The 24,467-nt window shown below is 40.2% G+C and overlaps 1 protein-coding gene across 1 annotated transcript in view; it reads right to left on the reverse strand.

Annotated features, from left to right (window-relative positions):
* The window catches only part of LOC124802523 (eukaryotic translation initiation factor 2A), a 160,442-nt gene that overhangs the window by 76,646 nt on the left and 59,329 nt on the right, over positions 1–24,467 (reverse strand). The window contains exons 6-8 of the mRNA XM_047263368.1: positions 14,051–14,139; positions 3,280–3,430; positions 3,021–3,191 (exon numbers count right to left, since the gene is read on the reverse strand). Coding sequence (XP_047119324.1) covers positions 3,021–3,191; positions 3,280–3,430; positions 14,051–14,139 — 411 coding nt within the window. The remainder of the gene's footprint in view (positions 1–3,020; positions 3,192–3,279; positions 3,431–14,050; positions 14,140–24,467) is intronic.

Consider the following 24,467-nt stretch of genomic DNA (forward strand, 5'->3'; position numbering starts at 1 on the left):
TCCAGCATCTAAAACACCGCATCAGGGGGAGGGATATAGGGCTTGACATCACAGCGGTAGACCATCACCTTGACCTTTTCCGGTAATGCATCACCTTCGAAGGCCAAGATGAAGGCACCAGTAGCCATCTGATTATCCTTCGAACCCCGATGAACGCGCCGGACGAAATGAACACCTCAACACTAAATTAGTGCGCAGCTCATCATCAGACTGCAAACGAAGGTCCCTATGGAAAATAATACCCTACCCCATATTTAAACTCTTATGGGGTGTGATGGTAACTGGAACATCCCCCAACTTGTCACAAGCAAGTAACCTTTGTGACTGGGCAGAGGATGCTGTTTTTATCAATACTGACCCAGAGCGCATTTTGGACAAGCCCTCCACCTCCCCAAACTTGTCCTCTAAATGCTCTACGAAGAATTGAGGCTTCGTTGACATGAAATACTCCCCTCAGCTCTTGAACAAACTAGGAACTGGGACGAATAAGTGTCACTGCCATCCTGAGACTTACGCTCCTCCCACAGTGTGGCCAGGGAGGGGAAAGATTTGGGATCGTATTTCTGAGTGTTGAATTGAGCCCGAGAACGCTTAGAGACTGCTGGCGGCTGGCCACTATCAAGAGATGATGTGCCACACTTCATTGCGGATCATCCGCCATGATGCCACCCACTCTGATCAAGGGCGCTCCCACAGGCGCCACCCAGCCTCAGCAAGGGCCACCTGGCAGGATGGCAATTTTCCGGGAGTCCTGATGCCCAAGTGAGATAGGCATATAATCCCTGGCATACGTGGGGAGTTAACGGTGCAGGCATCAGCAGAGCGATCCCTGTGTTGTCAGGGGGCTACAACCAACAGGATACTTGGCGGCCTCATCACAATGGACTGGCTACCCTGCTGGATATTAGGTGCAAGGAAGTCCATGGTCAATGTCTCCGCAAAAAGCAACACTGCACAGTGCATGATGGAAATCACACCCAGGAATGTATCCTTGCCCAAGAGATGGAGAACGAGTGAGACGGCAATGCAACCATGAGAAAGCTGGCTAAAGGTCTCAATGCACGATGGACACAACGCACCATGTAAGGCGCCCTTCCCCAATTGGCTCCCTCTTCGGAAGCAAATTTGTATACCTTGTATTTGCATATCATATACTCTTTGCCTTCCTAATGACATTTTTAAGCACCTTACAATACTGTTTGTAATGGGCTACTGTAGCTTGAGTGTGACTACTTCTAACATTTTGATATAATTCCCACTTTGTTCTACATGATATCCTTATCCCACTAATCAGCCACCCAGGCTGCCTATTACTGCTAGTACCTCGTTTAGAATGTTCTAATGGAAAGCAACTCTCAAAGAGCATGAGAAATGTGTTAGGGGAAAGCATTATATTTGTCATCCATGTCATCAGCACTATAAACATCCTGCCACTCTTGTTCACTGACAAGGTCTAAAAACACTCTATTGCTGTTGTATTAACTTTCCTACATAGTTTGTAATTATATGTGACATTTGTTTGAGTACAAAAGCCTTGTACTGTTAAAATATGTGCATCACGGTCTGAAAGTCCATTCACCCTTTTACTAACAGAATGCCCATATAGTAATGAAGAATGAATAAAAATACTATCTGTGGCTGTGCTACTGTTCCCCTGCACCCTAGTTGGAAAAAAAACACAGTCTGCAACAAATCATATAAATTTAGGATATCTACGAACATCCTTTTTCTTGTACCGTCATATAAAAAAATCACATTGAAGTCACCACATGTAACTAATTTCTGGTACTTCCTACAAAGTGAATTAAGAGCCCTCTCTAGCTTGAACAGAAATGCTCTGAAGTCAGAGTTAGGGGACCTATAAACAACCAATTAGAGGTTTAGTTTCACTAAATTCAACTAACCCTGTACAACATTCAAATATCTGTTCAGTGCAGTGCCGTGATACGTCTATGGACTCAAATGGAATACTGTTTTTTTACATACATAGCCACTCCCCCACCCCGCAAGGAACTCCCTGAAAAACAGCCAGTTAATCTGTATCCTGGTAAAGGAAGCCTCTGGCTTGTCCAATTTAAGTGGTGCTCCGATATACCAATAATTTCAGAATCAACTTCTATAAGCAGTTCACTACATTTATCTCCTAGTTAGAGGGACTTCATTTAAGCAAGTATACCTAACAGTGACTTCAATCTAAAAAAGGTGCAGCTTTAACACCAACAACTACAAGAATTTTTCCATGAGTGATCCCACCACCACCCACTGCACTTGTCACCTATAAGCTTTGCCAGCCCCTGCTCCCCCCCCCCCCCCCCCCCCTTCCCATACCTATTGAGGTACTGCGATCCTCCATCTTCCATTGTTTGTTAATGCGATATGTCCTGCACATTTCCATTTTAGAGCTTTCACCATTTCGACAATATCCTGAATGCCTGTTATTGCTCTTACATCTTCACTTCTTTTCTGACCTTTCTTAGTGGTACCTAGCAACCTTCCCATAACTCTGAGTTACTCGTCGTTTTCTTTTGAAAAACCAGTTCAAAGTCAATTCCATATGCTAGTATGGAAAGACCACACTGATTGAAAACAGCTTTTTTAAAATGTTTGTTGGCATATTAGATTTAAAAATGGTTGCAATTCTTCCGTAAGCCCTCCAAATATTGTAGAGGGAGACCAAGGCTGGAAAACAGCTAGCAGGTTCAAATGTCTTCAACTGACTACTGAATCAAAGGTAAGCCACAGATCACTCTGATGTTGGAACAGGTTTTTACAAAGGAATGACAAAACATTGGATGCATGCATCAAATAGCAGTCCTTGAATATTCAGCATAATCAGCAAGTAGTAAAACACTACTCTAGCCTGAATTTAGACATACTTAATACACACAATGAATGTGACCACTTGTTCATTTTTATACAGAGTCTATAACTAAGTGTTAAATACAACCACAAGTTAAATATATTGTCAGAATGCAACTCAAAAAACGATAAACAAATACAAATTGCAGTAAAAAGGATATTATTCCCATGAGGATTGTAATGCACACAATTACGAGGTCCTGTGCCAAAATCAAATACTGGTTCACATTTGATATTATATAAAGTAGCTTTCGCAGGAACAAAACCATAAATAACACAGAATTCATTGCCCTTCGGACTCCACTCCACACTGTAAATTGGACCTTCTTTACCTATAAAAAAAGTTGAAAGCAGTAAATGATGCTGCATATACAAAGGTATGAAAGATCTCAAAAGCAAACACACAAATGGAAAACTCACTAAGCAAAACCATCGCAGTTTCGCCTTTAGTGCTGATAAAATGAAGAGCTTGTTTTCCATAATATGAGGATCCTGATTTGTCAACCTCTGTACTTGTCATTAGCAGCACACCATTTCCTTTCTTATTCCACATCATTTCAACTTTATCAGCCTGAAATGTAAGAGTTTGTTACATAATTACACAAGTACGACATTACTGAATTACAAATTTTCTACAAAACCTATTTTTTTTTTTAATTTTTCCATCAAATCAGTGTTTCAAAATAAAGAAAATTTTTCCATGAAGTTTTGGGAATGGTTGTCACACAAAATATCATGGCAAGATGTAGACATCATCTGGCTGCAATCCCAAAACCTCTTGGAATAATACTGGGAATACTTCAAGACACACAAAGAAAATTCTGTTTCTGAAAACAAATTGTGTGAAAGAAGTAAATTACTGCCTCTATGAAAATATACAAACAATACTATGAAAAGGATAGTTGCTACTCACCATATAGTGGAGATGCCAAGTCACAGAAAGGCACAACGAAAAGACTGTTAGAAAGTTAATTTTCAGCCAACAAGGCCTTTGTCAGTACAAACATGCACACACTCATGCAAAAAACTCACACATACACGACCACAGTTGCTGGCACCTGGAACTAGACTCTGCCCAGAGTCTGGCTCCAGATGCCAGAGACTGTGGACATGTGGGCGTGAGTTGCATTTGCAAGAGTGTGTGCATGTGTGTATGTTGGCTATTTTGACAAAGGCCTTGTTGGCCGAAAGCCATTTTTCTGACAGCCTTTTTGTTGTGCCTTACTGTGACTCAGCATCTCTGCTAAATGGTGAGTAGCAACTACCCTTTTCATTATATTGTTACATTCCATCCCAGATTTTCCATTGTTTAAAAAAGACAAACATATGCGCAAGCAAAACAGTTATAAATCCAAAGCTTGGCTCTGACAGACTAATTCCTCATTAGAATTTATCTTCTCAGAAGTATGTCCTTGCTTTCTTCTTATTTCAGTAATGAATTATCAAGCCATACTAAGATGACTGAAGTTTAGCATGAAATTAGTGGCTCACTTTCTGGCCTACTTCCCTAATGGTGGTATGGTGGTATCAAAGCCTGTTCCCATTATACTATTTTCTGTTGCTGTTGATATTACCCTATATTCAATTCTTCTCTCTCTCTCTCTCTCTCTCTCTCTCTCTCTCTCTCTCTCTCTCTCTCTCTCCCCCCCCCCCCCTTTTTTTTTACACTTCACTGATCCCCACTCTATCTAAAATGAGCTTTTGCATTTTCCTTTTTGGATTTTCTAGCCCATTCATAGAATGTTATCCCTTTGTGGCTTATTCCCAAGTTTAGCTCCCCTTCGTCAGTCCCCTCACGGAAATCCAAATGGGGGACCAATTTGGTATCTCTTGCCAATGGAAAGATAATCATGACACTTTTTCATTTACAGGCCACATCCCCTGTGGATACACACTACATGTCTTTAATGCAGTGGCTTCCACTGTCATGCTATTGATCATTGCCGATTCTTCTGCCTTTTTGGGGCAGTTTTCTAACACAAGGACAAGTGAGTGCCCTGAATCTCTATATGTTCCTCTGCCTACTTTGACAAGGCCATGGTCTGAGCGAGGGTGACTTCTTATGCTCGTAGTCTTCAACTGCCACTGCTGATGATTTTTATTCAAAATTTAAGCAGTGACTGGGTTCGAACCCGTGATCCAGGACGTTTTGAATTTAAGGCTGGATTAACATGATGGAAGGAAAGGAGATTGGAAGAACTGTATTCCATCATTACTATTTGTTTTCTTGTGTCATGACACACATGAGAAGGCCGAAAATTAGTGACTATTGGTGCAAAGACATACTTCTGGATATTTCAGTTTTCAGCTAAACTATGTTGGTTGGTTTGTTTGGGGAAGGAGACCAAACAGTGAGTTCATTGGCCCCATCGGATTAGGGAATGCTGGCGAAGGAAGTCAGCCTTGCCCTTTCAGAGGAACCATGCTGACATGTGCCTGAAGTGATTTAGGGAATCACGGAAAACCTAAATCAGAATGGTCGGACATCAACTCAAACTGTCATCATCACGAATGCAAGTCCAGTGTGCTACCCACTGCACCATTTCGCTTGGTAAAATTATGTTCAGAGATGGTTTTCTGTTAATTCTGAGAATGCTTCACTTCAGCTACAACTCTGCCAGTGACGGACAGGTTATTCAATAACAGAAGCCTTCCAGAACAGAGTGTGTGCTGGTATGATACTTCCTGGCAGATTAAAACTGTGTGGCAGACTGAGACTCAAACTCAGGATCTTAGCCTTTCGCGGGCAAGTGCTCTACCAACTGAGCTATCCACGCATGACTGAAGACCCACCTTCACAGTTTCACTTTCGCCAGTAACTTCGTCTCCTACCTTTCAAACTTCACAGAAGCTCTCCTGTGAACCTTGCAAGATTGGTGCTTCTGGAAGAAAGGATAAAAAGAAAAAAATTTATTCTGGAAACATCCCCCAGGCTAAGGCTAACCCATGTTTCCATAATACCCTTTTTTCCAGAAGTGCTAGTCTTGTAAGGTTTGCAGGAGAGCTTCTGTGCAGTTTGGAAGGTAGGAGGAGATGAACTAGCAGAAGCGAAACTGTGAGGATGGGTCATCAAGTTGTGCTTGGACAACTCATTTGGTAGAGCACTTGCCCGCGAAATGCAAAGGTCCCAAGTTCAAGTCTCGGTCGCCGCAGTTTAAATCCACCAGGAAGTTTCAATAGATGCATCGTCGATAATGTTTGTACAGTACTTCACAGTGGACAGTTTGTCCATATCAAAATCTGTGCATTGACAAAAAGCTCTTACACTTCAAAGGGCAGTTATTTTTAAAATAATATATTCCACCCAAAGGAATATTTGTACCGTATGAATGTTGGACTTATGTATTGGATTTATTGTGTAGACAGGTGCAAAAACAAAATCTGGCTTCCACAAACTGGGGAAAAGTGGGAGTGTTGTGGTAACACTCATGGAGTTGTATTCTGAATGGAGACACACGACTAGTGTCGACAACTGCCCCAGACCTGTTTCTCTGACTTATTAACTGTGGGATAACCACTTTTCGTGATGTTCTCAAGAATAGGCACGAGATGCCAAAACTACAGCACAAACTGAAGCAAGAAGAAAGAACTGAAGCAAGAGAGCACTTGCCCGCGAAAGGCAAAGGTCCCGAGTTTGAGTCTCGGTCCGGCACACAGTTTTAATCTGCCAGGAAGTTTCATATCAGTGCACACTCCGCTGCAGAGTGAAAATCTCATTCTGGAAGAAGAAACCAAGTTTATGTCCACTGATACAATGCTTGCCATTAAGTGGGGCAATAAAAGTGTGAAACTTGACAGCCCGGAATATCTCATAATAGTTTTAAGATGGGGAAAAACTAACGGAAAGACTGGTCAAAGAATCAAGAAACTGTACTGAGTTGTAGATTTACAATTAGAGTATGAGGCATTGACATGCAACTGAGTTTGCCAAATCAGTACAGAAGACTGAAGTGGTACAAGAAATTCATTTTCCACACATTGGACCTGTGCATTTTTAATGGTCATGCTCTTTATGAGGTGGTAACAACATGAAAAAAGTTTCATCTGCATCTGGTGAAAACTCGTTCAAGCTTATGTCACACAAGAGTAAAATCCAGCAGAAAAGACAGTCTGATGATAAAAAATTGCCTATTATTTATTGGGAGGCATATTCCAAATATTGTTGAGAGTGAACACTCAAAGACAGATATGCCAGTTTGCCAGTGGGTAGTTTGCTTGAAACAAAAAGTACTGCAAGAAACCAGATGAGAATGCAGAACATGCACAATAGCATTACATGTTATCCCATGTTTTACACTTTATCATTATAAATAAATAAAAAAAGGGAAAGAAACTTTACAATGACTAACTGTATAGTAAGGATGACCTTACATCGAGAATGCTTAAAAAAAAAAAAAAAAAAAAAAAAAAAAAAAAAAAAAAAAAAAAAAAAAAAAAAAAAAAAAAGAAGGCAGGGGGGAGAGAGGGGGGGGGGGGGGCGGGGGGCAAGGGGGGGGGGGGGGAGTAAAAGTCAAGTATGTCCAAAGCAAGGATCAAACAGGACGATAGAAAATACATACAGAAGATGTAAAAGATAATCAAATACTGAAAAGGTCTTCACTTACAAAATTCTCAACAGATGAATTACTGTGCTTGTAAACACACAAACTTCACAAATTTAATAAGTTTTAATATCTATTTAGCATATGAAGTACGAAAATTAAAAACGCAGCATATATTGTGTTGCTGGAACACGTTTATACACAACAGCCTATTTGCAATGTGCAACTTTTATTTGGACACGTACAAAAAATAGTCAGATTCATTTATTATTTAATTTTGAGGGCTGCCAACAGAAAGTTTTGGGGTTTGTGCTTGAAATGTAACAGTACTTCTGAGCAGTTTTCTGATACGCACATCTTCTCTTGAAATTTGCTTGCAAAAGAGTTACTGTCCTCACACAGATGAATGGGAATGGTTGGACATTTCATATTCTATAGCTGTTGGAGTCAAGGGGCATGAAAGGAAAGCAGTGGTTGAGAAGGTAGTAAGACAGGGTTCTAGCCTACCCATGATGTTATTCAATCTGCACATTTAGCAAGCAGTAAAGGAAACCAAAGAAAAATATGGAGAAAGAATTAAAGTTCAGGGAGAATAAAAATAAAAACTTTGAGGTCTGCCAATGACGTCATAGTTCTGCCAGAGGCAGCAAAGGACTTGGAAGGACATTTTAATGGAATGGACAGTGTCTTGAGAAGAGGATGTAAAATGGGCATCAACATAAGCAAAACAAGGATAACAGAATGTAGTCTAGCTAAATCAGGTGATGCTGGGGGAATTAGAATAGGAAACGAGATGTAGTAGACGAGTTTTGTAAAATAACTGATGATGGCCAAAGTAGAGAGGATATAAAATGTAGACTGGCAATGATAAGAAAAGCGTTTGTAAAGAAGAGAAGTTTGTTAATAACATTTTTCTGAAGGTATTTGTCTGGATTGTGGACAATAAACAGTTTAGACATGAAGAGAATACAAGCTTTTGAAATGAGGTGCTACATACAAATGCTGAACTAACTAATAAGGAGATTCTGAGCATAATTGGGGAAAAACACGTTGATGGCACAATATGGCTAAAAGAAGGGATCAATTAATAGGACACATGCTGAGAGATCAACGGATCACCAGTTTAGTATTGGAGGGAAGTGTGGGGCATAAAAAACATAGAGGGAGACAAAGACCTGAATATAGTAAACAGATTCAGAAGGAAGTAGGTTGCAGTAGTTATACAGAGATGAAGAGGCTTGCACAGGTTAGACTAACATGGAGAGCTGCATCAAATCAGTCTTTGGACTGAAGACCACAACAACAACAACATAGTTTATTTCATAAATTACATATACAAAACTCACTATCGCTGTGCCAAAAGAAGTTCAGTTGGAGATAGTCAACCATTCCCAATTGACAAGAAATGATCCAAAATTAAAGTATTCTTCGGTTAGTCACAACGCAGGACAGCAACAACCATCCTTCACTAATATTGTTCACCGATATAGTTATTACAGGTAGACAATTTATCCACCTATAACTAAGCACCTAGTTTCCTACAATTCTAAGGAACAGAACATAAAAGAAATTACCAAACACCTCTCCTGTAACAGATACAACAAGACTAAAAAAGTTCTTACTATGGTTCACAATAAATGCCGATGTATTAAAGTGGTGTGACATACAGTCAAATATCCCTTTCTCCTATAACAATGTAATAGGATGTTTTTACCTACAAAACCACCCATAGGCAGTGATTTGTTCTATCCTCCCTTGAGTTAGTGCAGCAAGGAATACATGGCAAAGATCAGGTATTAAGGATGAGTACGAGGGAAACTGAACTACCTTTATGAATCTAAAATTCTCCGTCAAGAAAATAATTTTAATGACTCTGTGAATTTGTGCAGTTATTCATCTGAAGAGAAGCTTCAAAGCCAATAATTGGTAAATTAAATGATTTTCTATCCACTAACAGCCAACTTTCAGGACATGAAAGCTTTGATACAAATTCTTAGAGATCGCTACTATCCATCCGCACTCTACATGGTGTGATTAAAAACTAATGGGAATTTTTGTTTTCCTTAAAATATCTTTATTTATTCTTTTCTTTCTTTCTTTGCGTATCTTTATTTATTCATTATAATAGAAGGAAACATTCCACGTGGGAAAAATTATATATAAAAACAAAGATGAGGTGACTTACCGAACGAAAGCGCTGGCAGGTCGATAGACACACAAACAAACACAAACATACACACAAAATTCAAGCTTTCGCAACAAACTGTTGCCTCATCAGGAAAGAGGGAAGGAGAGGGGAAGACGAAAGGAAGTGGGTTTTAAGGGAGAGGGTAAGGAGTCATTCCAATCCCGGGAGCGGAAAGACTTACCTTAGGGGGAAAAAAGGACAGGTATACACTCGCACACACGCACATATCCATCCACACATACAGACACAAGCAGACATATTTAAAGACAAAGAGTTTGGGCAGAGATGTCAGTCGAGGCAGAAGTGTATAGGCAAAGAAGTTGTTGAAAGACAGGTGAGGTATGAGTGGCGGCAACTTGAAATTAGCGGAGATTGAGGCCTGGTGGATAACGAGAAGAGAGGATATACTGAAGGACAAGTTCCCATCTCCGGAGTTCGGATAGGTTGGTGTTGGTGGGAAGTATCCAGATAACCCGGACGGTGTAACACTGTGCCAAGATGTGCTGGCTGTGCACCAAGGCATGTTTAGCCACAGGGTGATCCTCATTACCAACAAACACTGTCTGCCTGTGTCCATTCATGCAAATGGACAGTTTGTTGCTGGTCATTCCCACATAGAATGCATCACAGTGTAGGCAGGTCAGTTGGTAAATTACGTGGGTGCTTTCACACGTGGCTCTGCCTTTGATCGTGTACACCTTCCGGGTTACAGGACTGGAGTAGGTGGTGGTGGGAGGGTGCATGGGACAGGTTTTGCATCGGGGGCGGTTACAAGGATAGGAGCCAGAGGGTAGGGAAGGTGGTTTGGGGATTTCATAGGGATGAACTAACAGGTTACGAAGGTTAGGTGGACGGCGGAAAGACACTGAATGGACACAGGCAGACAGTGTTTGTTGGTAATGAGGATCACCCTGTGGCTAAACATGCCTTGGTGCACAGCCAGCACATCTTGGCACAGTGTTACACCGTCCGGGTTATCTGGATACTTCCCACCAACACCAACCTATCCGAACTCCCGAGATGGGAACTTGCCCTTCAGTATATCCTCTCTTCTCGTCATCCACCAGGCCTCAATCTCCGCTAATTTCAAGTTGCCGCCACTCATACCTCACCTGTCTTTCAACAACTTCTTTGCCTATACACTTCTGCCTCGACTGACATCTCTGCCCAAACTCTTTGTCTTTAAATATGTCTGCTTGTGTCTGTATGTGTGGATGGATATGTGCGTGTGTGCGAGTGTATACCTGTCCTTTTTTCCCCCTAAGGTAAGTCTTTCCGCTCCCGGGATTGGAATGACTCCTTACCCTCTCCCTTAAAACCCACTTCCTTTCGTCTTCCCCTCTCCTTCCCTCTTTCCTGATGAGGCAACAGTTTGTTGCGAAAGCTTGAATTTTGTGTGTATGTTTGTGTTTGTTTGTGTGTCTATCGACCTGCCAGCGCTTTCGTTCGGTAAGTCACCTCATCTTTGTCTTTATTTATTCATCCATATCAACTCTGCCCCTTTCAATGTAATCCCCCTCAGATATAACACAACTGTGCCAGCACTTTTTTCAACCTTGGAAGCAGTTCTGGAACTCACTTTTCATCATGGCGTTCATCAGCTGCTTCACCCATTCTGTTTTTCTCTCATCAATGGTGGTAAAATGATGTCCTTTCATGGTTCTCTTCAACCTCGGGACTGCAAAGAAGTTGCAGAGGGCCATGACCAATGAGCACAGTGCCTGAGGCAACATAACCTGTTAAGTTTTTGCCAGAAAATCATGAATAAGCACTGAGGTGTTAATGGGGGCATTATCGAGATGCAATTTCTAGGGGTGGTTTTGCCACAATTCCAGCCATTTTCTTTGGACTGCTTCACACAACTGGCACGTAACTTCCACAAAACATTCCTTATTGACCATACAAGCATAAGGCAGGTACTCATGATGCACTATCCCACTGTAATCTAACACAACAGTGAGGAGAACCTTCAGAAATGATCAAACTTGTCAAATTCTTTTTTTGGTCTTTGCTCTTCAGGAGATTTTCATTGGGATGACAGAACCTTGGTTTCGATTTCGTATCTGTATACCCATGTTTTGTCATTTGTTGTTACCTTCCTTAGAAGTTCTGGATTATTGTCAGCTTCATTCAGCAGTTCCTGGGCAATATCTACACAGCTTTGTTTTTGGTCAAAATTCAACCATTTTGAAACAAACTTTGCTGCTACACATTTCATGCCCAAAAAATCCAAAAAAATTGCTTCACATGAGATAAAGGATATGCCGACATCATTAGCAACCTCTCTGATGGTGATTCGGTGACATTCCAGAAATATTTTCTTTACTTGTTCCACATTGTTATCAGCAACTGACTTGTTAGGGCGTCCAGTGCAGTCATCGTCGTCATATCATTTTCAATATCTTCTCGACCTTCTCTAAAACATTTAGATCACTCGTAAACTCCTGACTTACTCATAGTAGAGTCACGGAAAGCCACAATCAACGTTTTGAAGGCAGTGCTGCACTTTATTCCATTTTTCAAACAAAACTGAATGCAAATTCTTTGATGCATCTTTCTTGTAAGTAAAAATTTTCCAAGCATTCAAAAACAGCTATAATCATTTTTGATTGTCAACAATAAAGACTCAAACCAGCTGAAAATGCAAACATACATCAGTAATGTGTGTACCAACAAAGTTAAAGCAAAGTTATGAAAATCAAATGTATAAAGCCCGTGAAATTAAAAAATTTCCATTACTTTTTGATCACACCTCATACATGGTGATATTTGCCTTAGATATATCCAAATCATATTCCTAGAGCAGTTTATCAATAGTTGTTTAGGAACATGACCAAATTTTCTATGCATGAAAATACATCTCATTTGAATTTATTTGAGACAACCAAGGATGGTGGCTATTTGAGGAGGAGGAGGAGAAGCCCAATTCTCTACGATTCATGACACCACTTCACATTCAAAACCACATAGAAAACATAAATTTAAATATTACACAGAAATGGTCATGTTTCCACTACATAACTTACAGTTGCCAAATATTAAACAAAGGAGGTCCTTAATAACACTGAAAATTGTAACAAGAATTATCATAAATCTTTCTTGAAACTGTGACAACTTAATCAGTTTCAAACTTCTCCAGTGTAACTCACATAAGGTGCAATCTGATTCTGAATTTACCAGCAAATATTGCACTTAAAAAACATTCCTTACTAAATATCACATATCTGACTGACTAACATGTACGACAATTATGGACCCATTTGCACCCTGTTACGAAGACTCTAATATGATCAGGTTACAATACTTTGAGGCAAGAGCTCACAGCTGTCACAGCCCAACTGCTTCTGCTAATTGCTGCCGACAACCGAAATGAATGGATCTGTTAGGGATGTGGCACAAATACGGCCAAACAACAACATGTCTTCAGTTCGCAGGCTTGTATGAAATGGCCACCAACAAACCATACTTTGCTGGTAAAACACTGCACGCTGACTGGCTTTGCTACACACATAACTTTGGATCTGGATTACAGTTTTATTTGTACTCACAAAGTAAACATACACTTAGCTCACTCGTTTTTGCAATGCTGTTCACTCTTATAATTCAACTCTGCTGCCCTTACCAGTACCCTCTTTCTCTACGGACAACTAATGTGACAGTACAGACTTGTAACTCTGCTGCTCTGATCAGAGTCTGTCAGTGTAAATAATATTTGTGTAGACAGTGCTACAGTAAAGGTCCTTTAATGCTGACAGTAACACCGATATGCTGAATTACTATGAAGGTGGTCATATACCAGAGTATGTTTTCAAGTGCCACTTTATACTAATGAGAAGCTTAATTTCTGGTACCACTGGGTGTCCTACACAATTACAAATCATGGGTAGTATAAAATGAATCATCTTGTCAGGAGAGTAATGGATATTAACATTGTCTGTGCCGCCCATTTATGACGCTGTACTGGAAAGAGACAATGTTTGCATATATTACGTATTTGTAGGCTTTCTTTGCGATATACCAAATATAATTTCCTCATAGGCCACCTTTTTAATGAAGAAGGTAATCAATGAAATGTGTCTGTGTTGTCATAGCAGCTAATACATCTATTTCCTTAAAAAGTTGCCAACAGAGTCTAAAGAGAATTGGCTGATAGGGAATATATCACAAAAAAAAAGAGTTCCACAACATGCTGAAAGAGGAGTACATTGTGGCTTCACCAAACACTCGTTTTACATCAATTGAGTGTTTTATTATAGTCTGAATTCTTAAAAAGATTTTAATGTTAGTTACATGTGATAATGTTCACAGCTTTGTATAATTAAGATCACCATGTCTTTAAGTGTACGTGCACATGGAGAAACCACAACAGCTATCTAACAGTGTAATACAGATGACCATATTCACTTCACACTCTAAAACCATAAAAAGAACAAGCTGATTAATTTCCAAAAGATAAAATTACCTGGAAGAAGCTCTTGTTTGCTAAGGAACTGTTGCTGTCAAATTTCGGATACTGAAATAGTCTGCCAAAGGATGGTTGTCCAGATTTTCCTAGAAAAATACAATATGGAAGAAGTGTGACGTGGAGAACCGTTAAGAAGTACAAAAACAAAAATAATAGCATTCACAATGTTTTAGCTTACATAATTTTCAGGTTAACTACGCTGCTAATAAGTCCATAGAAGTGCAGCTGTTTGATGATTCACCATATTACAAGTCAGCCTTATTTCAGAAGAAACTGTGTGGTATCCACAATGTTGTCCAGGAGTCAACAATATCACTAACATTATTTATTATAAGTGTCCAATAACTGTAATTGTAATTGTGCATGTTAAGAGCTCCTTGAAACCATACACACACACACACACACACACACACACACACACACACACACACACACACACATTCATTCACAGAAGCAAGCACACCTGATGCATGCATGACTACCATCTCCGGCAGCTTGGACCAGAATTCCAGTTTGAGCTGCCGGAGATGGCAGTTGGGTGCATGAGGTGTGCTTGTGTGTGTGTGTGTGTGTGTGTGTGTGTGTGTGTGTGTGTGTGGTGTGTGTGTGTGTCTACTGTTACAAAGGCCTTGTTGGCCGAAAGCTCATTATGTGACAGTCTTTTTGTTGTGCCTATCTGCGACTCAGCATCACTACTACATGGTGAGTAGCAACTATCCTTTTCATAATATTTTTACATTCCATCCTGGATTTTCCATTGTTTGATCTAGAAAATTACATAAATTACCCAAATTTGGTGGAAACTGGGAGTCACAGGAGTAGACAGGGCATTCACAATATGGTACATACAATTTGATCACTTTTCCAGTCATCCAATCCCCAGGTGAACCAAATTACTTTTTGGCTCAGATAGATAAGAGTAAATCAAAATGTATTTACAAAATTCAATAATTATTCATACACTCCTCTATAAGTAAAAACACTGGACAATGATCCAGTGAGCCATAACTTGGCCACCAACTAGAGAACAGCTATGTGTACACATTTTTAGGACTCACTCTGTAATTAATTAGTAATTGACAATCATCATTTAAACTACTGTTTAGGGACCTGTAACATATGTAGGAATAGTGGTGCTAAATTTGATAATGAAACTGTTCTTTCTTGTGTGTTCGTGTATTTACCAAAAATAGTTCTGCATTGTAACATCTGTGTAGTGTGAAATGCCACCTTCTTTTGTACGGATCAGGACTGTGATTGCTGTTTACAGATGCGAGTCAAGTTGGTGACCCTTTGCTCATTTCTCCATGCAGTGCTGGGTTTGGTTATGCAGCTTGAGGCTGTTGTCCATGGGCATTACAGTGGGGGGGAGGAGCATTCTCAGGGACGTCCACCAGCACATCCCATGTGCCCTCAATCTGTCCACTACTGTGGCTGCCCCCATTACTGCCTGCAGTGAGACAGACCCCTCACCCATGGCCAAGTGGGAGATTGTTGCCAGGTGTGGCAGGCAATGAAAAACTTCCCAGGGTGTGAATCAAGAGGCCTCTCTGGTTCGTCTGAATAACAGATTTCAGGCACTATCTGTGTCTGGTGAAGTACCTGAGCCAAATGGAATCACTTGCCCTGTTTCAGAGAAAGCCACTTCATCTGCAAGATTTGGACAGTTACAGACGGTGGGATTACTGGTAGTTGTGAGATCCAACATTGGGCACATAATTGAGATCCTTAGGGATATGGCTGCCTAGGAGGGGAAGAAGTCTAGGCTGCACTCTGTGTGCACACTGGGGTTGGGAGTCATCCCAGAAGTGGAATGGGTGCTTCCAGCTGTCATGAAGAGCACATGATGAAACCAACTACAGGTGGTGGCTCATGTAGGTGCAAACAATATCTGTCACTTGGCATTGGAAGAGATTCTCTCTAGTTTTGAGTGGCTATCTGAAGTGTTGAAGATTGCCAGTCTTGCTTGTGAGATGAAGGCAGAGCTCACCATCTGCAGCATCGTCAACAGGACCGAGTGCACACCTTTGGTACAGAGCTGAACAGAGGGTCTAAACCGGAGGCTCAGACAATTCTGTAACCTACGTCTCAACTTGCACCATAGGGTGGTGAGTTTTCAGGTTCCACTTCGTATGTCCGCGGTCTATTGTCCATACGAAGCAACTACATGGGTAGCAGGGGCTGTATGGAATGGGCTGGGCAGGTTTTCAGCTTAGAGGATCTCAGAAAATTACAGGAAAGGTTCCAGTCTCAAAGCATGTGGGGCAAATGCAGGATGAGGGTACACCTAGCAATAGCCAATACTGTTGTTGTAAACTGTCACAGCTGTGTTTGGAAAAAACCAGGGATCCAAGTGCCAACAGAAAGCATTGAAGCTCAAATCATTATAGGTACTGAAAGCTGGTTAAAGCCATAGATAATTTCAGCCAACATTTTTGCGATGGACCTAATGGTGTTCTGAAAGGGCAGATTTAAGTACAGTTGGTGATGAAGTATTTAGAGCTGTTAGAAGTAGTTTACCTTGTAGCGAAACGAACAGATACTGTAGTCGCTGTGAGTCAGTAGGGTAGAGTTTATCTTTACAACCGGACTAAATTAATAATTGGCTTCTTTTAACGATCCCAGACTCCAATGACAGTTGTTGAACAGTTCCAAGAAAACTAAGTCTCATTTCAATTAAGTACCTCACCCACACAATTACATTTGGGGACGACTTCAATCTACCTTTCATATGTTGGTTAAAACGCATGTTTAAAATCGGTCATTGGCATAAAACATCAACCAAAATTGTACTGATAGTTTTCTCTACAAATTATTTTGAATAATTCATTAATGAGCCCACTCGAAATGTAAATGGTTGCAAAAACATACCCGATGGCTTAACAACAAATAATCCTGGGCAAATAGGGAGCATAAAGGGGAACATGGGGATTAGTGACCACAAGATTGTTGTAGCAAGACTACTGAATATTATAATATTCAAATCCTCTAAAAATAAATGCAAAATACGAGATAGAATACAAAATTTTTGGGACTGGTGCTGCCATCTGGAAAGTAGGGGTAGTAGATCTTTGCACCGCTAGGTGGCGGGAGCTGCATATCCGATGAGTCAGTGTGCGGAGTGGCATTCAGCTGGGAGGACGTGTTGCGTGTCCACAGTGGTTTCCATAATACTGTGTGTTTGGTATGTGGCCATTTTACGATAGTTCTGCGAACAGAACAGTACATGTGTATCAAATCATGTGCAAATCTCAGGAAAAGTGCTACGGAGATCCTTGCTGGATATACGGTTATGACCCAAAGACAAAGCAACAATCGTCCCAGTGGAAGAGCCCGGGCTCTCCAAGAGACAGGTGAACAGCAAAGTGAAGAGCATGGACATCATTTCCTTTGATACCAAGGGAATTGTGCACAAAGAATTTGTCCCACCCAACCAAACAGTAAATTCCACACACTACTGTGACATTTTGGGACAGCTCCATGAAAACGTGCGGTGATGGCGGCCCGAACTTTGGCGTCAAGGGAACTGGCTGCTGCATCATGGCAACATGCCCTATCACACATCCTTGCTCACCAGGACCTTATTGGCAAAAAACAATATGGCAGTTGTACCCCACCCACCATACTCGCCAGATCTGGCACCTTGCAACTTTGCACTATTCCCACACCTGAAACTCAAGTTGAAAGGTCATCGGTTCGACATTCTAGAGATGATTCAAGAAGCATCGCTGGCAGTGATAAACGCCCTCAAAGAACAGGACTTCCAGAAAATGTTTGACCAGTGGCAGAAGTGCTGGGATCGGTGTGTATGTGCGGATGGGAACTACTTCGAGGGTGATGGTGACTATTAGTCCAAAGGTAAGGTTTTCAACAATTGCCAGCACCAGTTCCGAAAATTTTGGATAGCACCTCATATATTCAAAAAGTGGAAAAAAAATTTGATTGATGTCTTCCTAAAAGACAGTCTCCACTCCTTCCAAAGTATCTATGTAAGCGTAGATCAGATGTGGCTTACATTCAAAGAAGTAGTTTCAACGGCAATTAAGATATATATATATCTCAAGTAAATTAACAAGAGATGGTACTGATTCCCCGTGTTATACAAAACAGTTAAGAACACTGTTACAGAAACAGTGAAACAAAGCATGCCAAATTTAAAAGAATGCCTAACTCCACAATTGGTGATGTTTTACTGAAGCTCAAAATTTAGCACTGACTTCAATGTGAGATGCTTTTAATAGTTTCCGCAATGAAACTGTCTCGAAATCTAGCAGAAAATCCAAAGAGATTCTGATTGTATGTAAAATACCTCAGCAGCAAGACACAACCAATATCTTCACTGTGTGATAGCAATGGTAATGTTATCAATGAATGTGCCACTAAAGCAAACTTACTAAACACAGTTTTCTGAAAGTCCTTCATGAAAAAGACAAATTAAATGTTTCAGTTCAAATCAAGAACAACTGACAAAATTAGTAACTTACAAGCAGATAACCTTGGCATAGCAAAGCAACTTAAATCACTTAATAAAGGAAAATCCTCCAGTCAATATAACAATTAGATTCCTTTCAGAGTATGCTCACAGAATAGCTCCATACTTAGCAATCATTTACGACCGCTAGCATGGCGGAAAGATCCAGACCTAAAGAATGGAAAGTTGTGCGGTTCATATCAATACTCAAGAAAGGAAAACTGCTGAATTACAGATCTATATCACTAATGTTGATTTGAGTAGGATGTTGGAACATATACTGTGTTTGAAAATTATGAATTATCTTGAATAAAACTATCTATTGGCAAACAGTCAACAGAGATTCAGAAAATATCATTCTTATGAAATATCACTAGCTCTTTATTTACACAAAATAATGAGTGCGATATGCTGGGACCTCACATCAACTCCATATTTCTAGATTTTCAAAAGGTTTTTGACACCATTCCCCACAAGCAACTTCTAATCAAAGCATGTGCCTATAGACGATCGTCTCAGTAGTGCGACTCGATTCATGACTTCCTGTCACAAAAGCCACACAGTTTGTAGTAATTGGCAGAAAGTCATCCACCAGTAAAACAAAACTGATATCTGGCGTTCCCCAAAGAAGTTTTATACACCCTTTACTATTCCTAATCTCTACAAGCACCTTAGAAGACAATCTGAGCAGCCATCTTAGAATGTTTGTAAGTGACTCTGTCTTTTACCATCTCATAAAGTCATCAGATGATCAAAAACAACTACAAAATGATTTAAACAACATATCTGTATGGTGCAAAAAGTGGCAATTAACTCAAAATAATGAAAAGTGTGAAGTCATCCACATGAATACTAAAAGGAATCCATCCAATATATTTTGATTACATGATTGCACTAATCTAAATATTGTTGTTGTGATAAAAGGGAAAATGTTTTAGTGTTCACTGTAAAGCGTTATTCCTTGGTACTTCTGAAATATTCTTGTTTTTATATAAATAATTTTTTTGAAATTTGTTTTATTTATGAAGTAAAGCTGTACCTTGAAAAATTATGCCGTTCCTAAGGAAAACTGTGTTCTTCAGACTTTATAATTTACAACAGGTTATGGGCCCAGATCACATCTAAATGAACGAAACATAGTTTTAAAAAAATAATAAATAAATAAATAAATTGATTCAATCCAATGTGTGCTGGCACAAGAATTTTTTGTTGAAATGAGTTGTACAGTAAGAACATGGCTACAAATGGAGATTATAAAGTGAACACTGATGAACTTGAAAGACCTGACAATTGGCCAAAATGGAAATGGCACATCTATGGTGTTCCGTTGATATTCCTGAAGTGGTTTCATTAGGACGGTACTAACATGCATGCATTTGGTCAAGGAACAGTCTGTGTCAAAATAAGACAACACAATAAATGGTACTGTGCTAGAATGGAAAATGTTTGATATGTGGCGATGCAAGCACTCATCTGTTCTCAGCCAGAGCAATTGCATGTACTGCCTATGATATAATATTTGACAGCAAAAGTATTGGAATTCGGGAAAAAGCCAGTGGTGACATCGTCCTGGCATGGTATGTGGAAAATGAGCTGTACATGTTGAATATGTATGTTATTAGACCAGAAAAGGGTAATCAAGCAAACATATTGACATCTTCTGAAATATTACAAATGTACCGTGGAAGATTAGGTCACCAGAATAAACAACACGTCAAGAACACCTTGAAGAAACTTGACACAGGGTGTATACGGGGACAAGGAAAAAAAATTCCCGGATTATTCCCAGATTTCTCCCGGATATCCCGTTTAAAAAATATGCTTTTTCCTGGGCGAAAATACACTTTTTCTGTGCTAAGTGACAGTAGGTTTTCCGTAGATTTTCCCTCGGAACTGTAAAACTTATCAATCCTTTGAATGGTTAACGTTTTATACAATCGCATGGAACTTCCTGGGGGGAGGGGGGGCGGGGGGGGGGGGGGGGGGGGAGGGGGAAAGAAGTTTTGGAGAGACTTTTAAGGGAAAAAAAAAGGATTTGCAGCAACATATACGCTGCATATTTTCATATTACGAAAGTATAAATTGGAATTACACCAAACACAACGCTTAGTTTCTGGAGCGTTGAAACCGAGGTTGCGATGTCCTTTTGTAAGCGAGTCATATCTCAAGCCACTAGATCTCGTCAGCTGATGACAGCAGCTATTCAGAGCATAGGACACGTGTTATAGTCAGCCAGTAGCAAGATCACTGGTTACACAGGGCGAACACGCAAGAGGAAAAGTTAACGGTTTACATTAATGTACACAGTACCGTATATCTACAAGAAAAGCTAAGCTTTCACATATAATGTTAGTCTCTAAGTCCGCAGCTCGTGGTCGTGCGGTAGTGTTCTCGCTTCCCGGGCCCGGGTTCCAAGTCCCATAGTGCTCAGAGCCATTTGAACCATTTTAGTTAGTTTCTAAGATTAACAGGCTACCACAGAAGCTAGGCTTTCACATGTAATATTGATCTTTTTTGCGTGTGTTATACTTTAAGACACATCACACAAATGTGCCAGTAAATTTAAAATTATGACATAAATGTCTCGGCTCGAAATTCTTGTAAGTGGCTGGTCCTCAAACTGTTCAGTTTTGAATGCTCTGTGATTTAGATATCCTCCCACTTTCTCACACGTAACATAATTCATCTTGCGTAAAAAGAAATTTACTTTGAAAGTAACGCTTTTCTAAGCACCGTTTGCAATACTATCTGGAGACTGTTAGAAATAGGTTCGATTTACCAGTTGCCAGAGAGTGCCAGAAAACAGGCATTATTGTGCGTGTACAACTGCAGTGGTGTAGGAAGCCCGTATGTTCGTGTGTATAAAGCATTAAGAGAGCTTATATTACACCATAAACGAAACAGTGCATCAGAGGATACTCCAAAGAGCATCGGAATTTCGTAAACCATACTAAAATACATAATTCGGCTTGAAGTGCAAATTGGCTTTTTCCAGATTCACACTGAAGTAGGTCCCATCTGATATTAAGCTTTTCAGTGTGGTTTTTGGGATGTAAATTTTCTTGGAGTACCAGTACTCTACGATCTCATTTTTGGTTCTTTATTATGGCATAACGCCATATATGGCAGAAGATGATAATGTGCACTTGAAATTGCACTTGAAATTTAGCGAACAGCTGGAACTAGCCAATACTGTAGAATGAAGCACTTCGTTTCAAATTAAATGATTGCCTCGGCGGAAAGATTAATAAAGCCAAATTTCTTTAGCAAACTTGCAAAAATAACTTCACTGTTCTGCAAGGCAATTAATGCTTGATTGCTACTAACTTGGAAACAAAATAAAATCAGAAAACTGAAATTAATAATATATTTTTGCCCTCCGTAATTATGTGAATGTATTTTAATTCACTTGATAGCTCCCGGCCACAGAAATCTGTTTTGTTTTCATTTGACGTAGGAGCTGTACATGGAGATGAGCAGCGAAATCACTTAACATAAACACGGGTCACGTGGAAGTTAACCCCCTCCCCACTACAACTCAGACAACTCTGTGCAAGCGTGAATCTGACAGCTAGGGCGCACGAGAAAATTTTTTCTCGTTTGCATCTGGCTGCTTGCTGCTACTACCGGTACAGCTAACAGCCAAACTTCAAGTAGCGGGAGAAGGTACTGCTTATATGCGAGTCAAATGCGCATGCGCAACAGACAGCTGGCAATTGGTCAAACAAACCTAATGTGAACAGTTGTGACGTCATGCTCATAGCAAGCAGTTTATTGTTACGAAGAATTACAGTCTGCGCCCTAGGGCCTTTGACATATTTTTACTATTTGCAGATGCTTGTGCGTGCACGGTTTTTTGTTGTTGTAAATTGCACATTTCCTTTGCCACTAAAGTTTTACATTTTTCCCTCTCATTTATATTTTATTGCTGCAGTATCATTCTCCAGTAGCAGGATACAATAACATTCTTTGCTAGAGAATCAATTCTGCAGTCAAAATTACAAAAATTTAACTGAAAGCTAAAACAATGAAAAATTCCCGGATTTCCGAAAAATTCCCGGGTTTTTCCCAGTTTTCTCCCGGATGAAAAAAATCCCGGGTTTTTCCCGGATTTCCCGGTTGTCCCGGGCCATATACACCCTGGAACATCAATGTAGAAGGTTTTAAGGATGAATTTTGTAATGGTTGTGCATTACAGAAGATGTAGAGACTACCATTCAGACAATGAGCAAATCCCTCCACAGATGCTGGCGAATTAATTCACGCAGATGTCAAAGGACCATTAAGTGCAGAGTTGTTTGGGGGTGCTCATTATTATGTATGTTTTACAAACGATTTCAGCAAATTTCCTTAAATTTTCTTTTTGAAGCACATACATGAAGCGTATAACGTGCTTAAACAATTTTTAAATGAAGCTCAAACCAAAGGTCATGCTGTTAAACAGTTTAGAAATGATGGAGGTAAAGAATTTAATAACAACAGAGTTAAGGAACTGCTCGTAGATAAGGGAGAAGGTAGGATTGTGGACAGTTGGGAATGTGAGTCTCATGGGAAGCGTGCAAGGGATAAGTCCCTGCAGTCGCGCTGTTCATCTGTGTCCTCGGTGGCTCAGGTGGATAGTGTGTCTGCCATGTAAGCAGGAGATCCCGGGTTCGAGTCCCGGTCAGGGCACACATTTTCAGCTGTCCACATTGAGGTATATCAACACCACCTGTCGGCAGCTGAGGGTTTCAGTTAGTCATCATTTATTCTAGACGAATTACTAATTCCCCCACCCTATACTCCTGAACAAAATGGTTTGGTCGAACGTGAAAATAGAACGACTACTAAAGCTGCATGTTCGATGCTGAACACAATCAAACTACCGAGAGGATTGTGGGCAGAAGCTTGTAATACAGCAATCTATATTTTAAATCATACTGGAAGGTCTTATTCAGGTTCAGGCAAATTTCCTTATGAGCTGTGGTGTAGGAAAACTTTATCACCTCAGAATTTTTGGCGCAGGTTGCTCCATTCACATAAATATTTTTGTTCGAAGTTTGATGATAAGGCTTATTGGGTATGCCAGTGTCAAAGATGGATTTAGAGTCTGGATTCCTTCCAAAAAGAAAGTGGTCTTTAGTCATGATACAAAATTTAAGCCAGAAATAGTTTGTCATTTCCATAGTGACATTCCTGAGCATTCTGCTTCTGGAGGAAGACAAAGTGAAGAAAAATTTAACGCACTTAATTATGGAGGAAGTCAAGAATCAGATGACAATAACATAGAATCAACAGAATTCCTGAAAGCCGAAACTCAAAAATTTTCTGATGAATATAAATTGGAGGGCAGAAGATAATGAAGAAAACCAGCCTGGATAGAAAGTGGCGAGTTCTTAATGCTAACAAAAGTCAGTGCTAGCAAACAGAAAGTTTCAATTTTTTTTCTGACGTTTTGCTTTCAAATGAAAAGGAAAAAGGCTGCAAGCTATTAATGAAGAAACAGAAACACTCAAGAGAAATAATATGTGGGTGTTAGTTGAAAGTCCCACAAATGCCAATGTACTGCAAAATCTACATCTATACTCTGAAAACCACCATGAAGTGCACAGCAGAGGGTACATCCCATTATACCAATTATTAGCTTTTCCTCCCATTCCATCCCCACATGGAGCACAGGAACAATGACTGACCGAATGCCTCTGTGCATGTTGTAAGCAAGCAGGAATTGATTATTAAGATGCATATAAAACTTCCTGGCAGATTAAAACTGTGTGCTGGACTGAGACTCGAACTCGGGACCTTTGCCTTTCGTGAGGCAAGTGCTCTACCAACTGAGCTACCCAAGCACGACTAACAACCTGCCCTCACAGCTTCAGTTCTGCCATTACCTTGTCTCCTACCTTCCAAACTTCACAGAAGCTCTTCTGCGAACTTGGCAGAAAGACTCATTCTGGAAGATGC

This window comes from Schistocerca piceifrons, chromosome 6 (genome assembly GCF_021461385.2).
Source record: "Schistocerca piceifrons isolate TAMUIC-IGC-003096 chromosome 6, iqSchPice1.1, whole genome shotgun sequence".
In the NCBI taxonomy this organism is placed as follows: Eukaryota; Metazoa; Arthropoda; class Insecta; order Orthoptera; family Acrididae; genus Schistocerca; species Schistocerca piceifrons.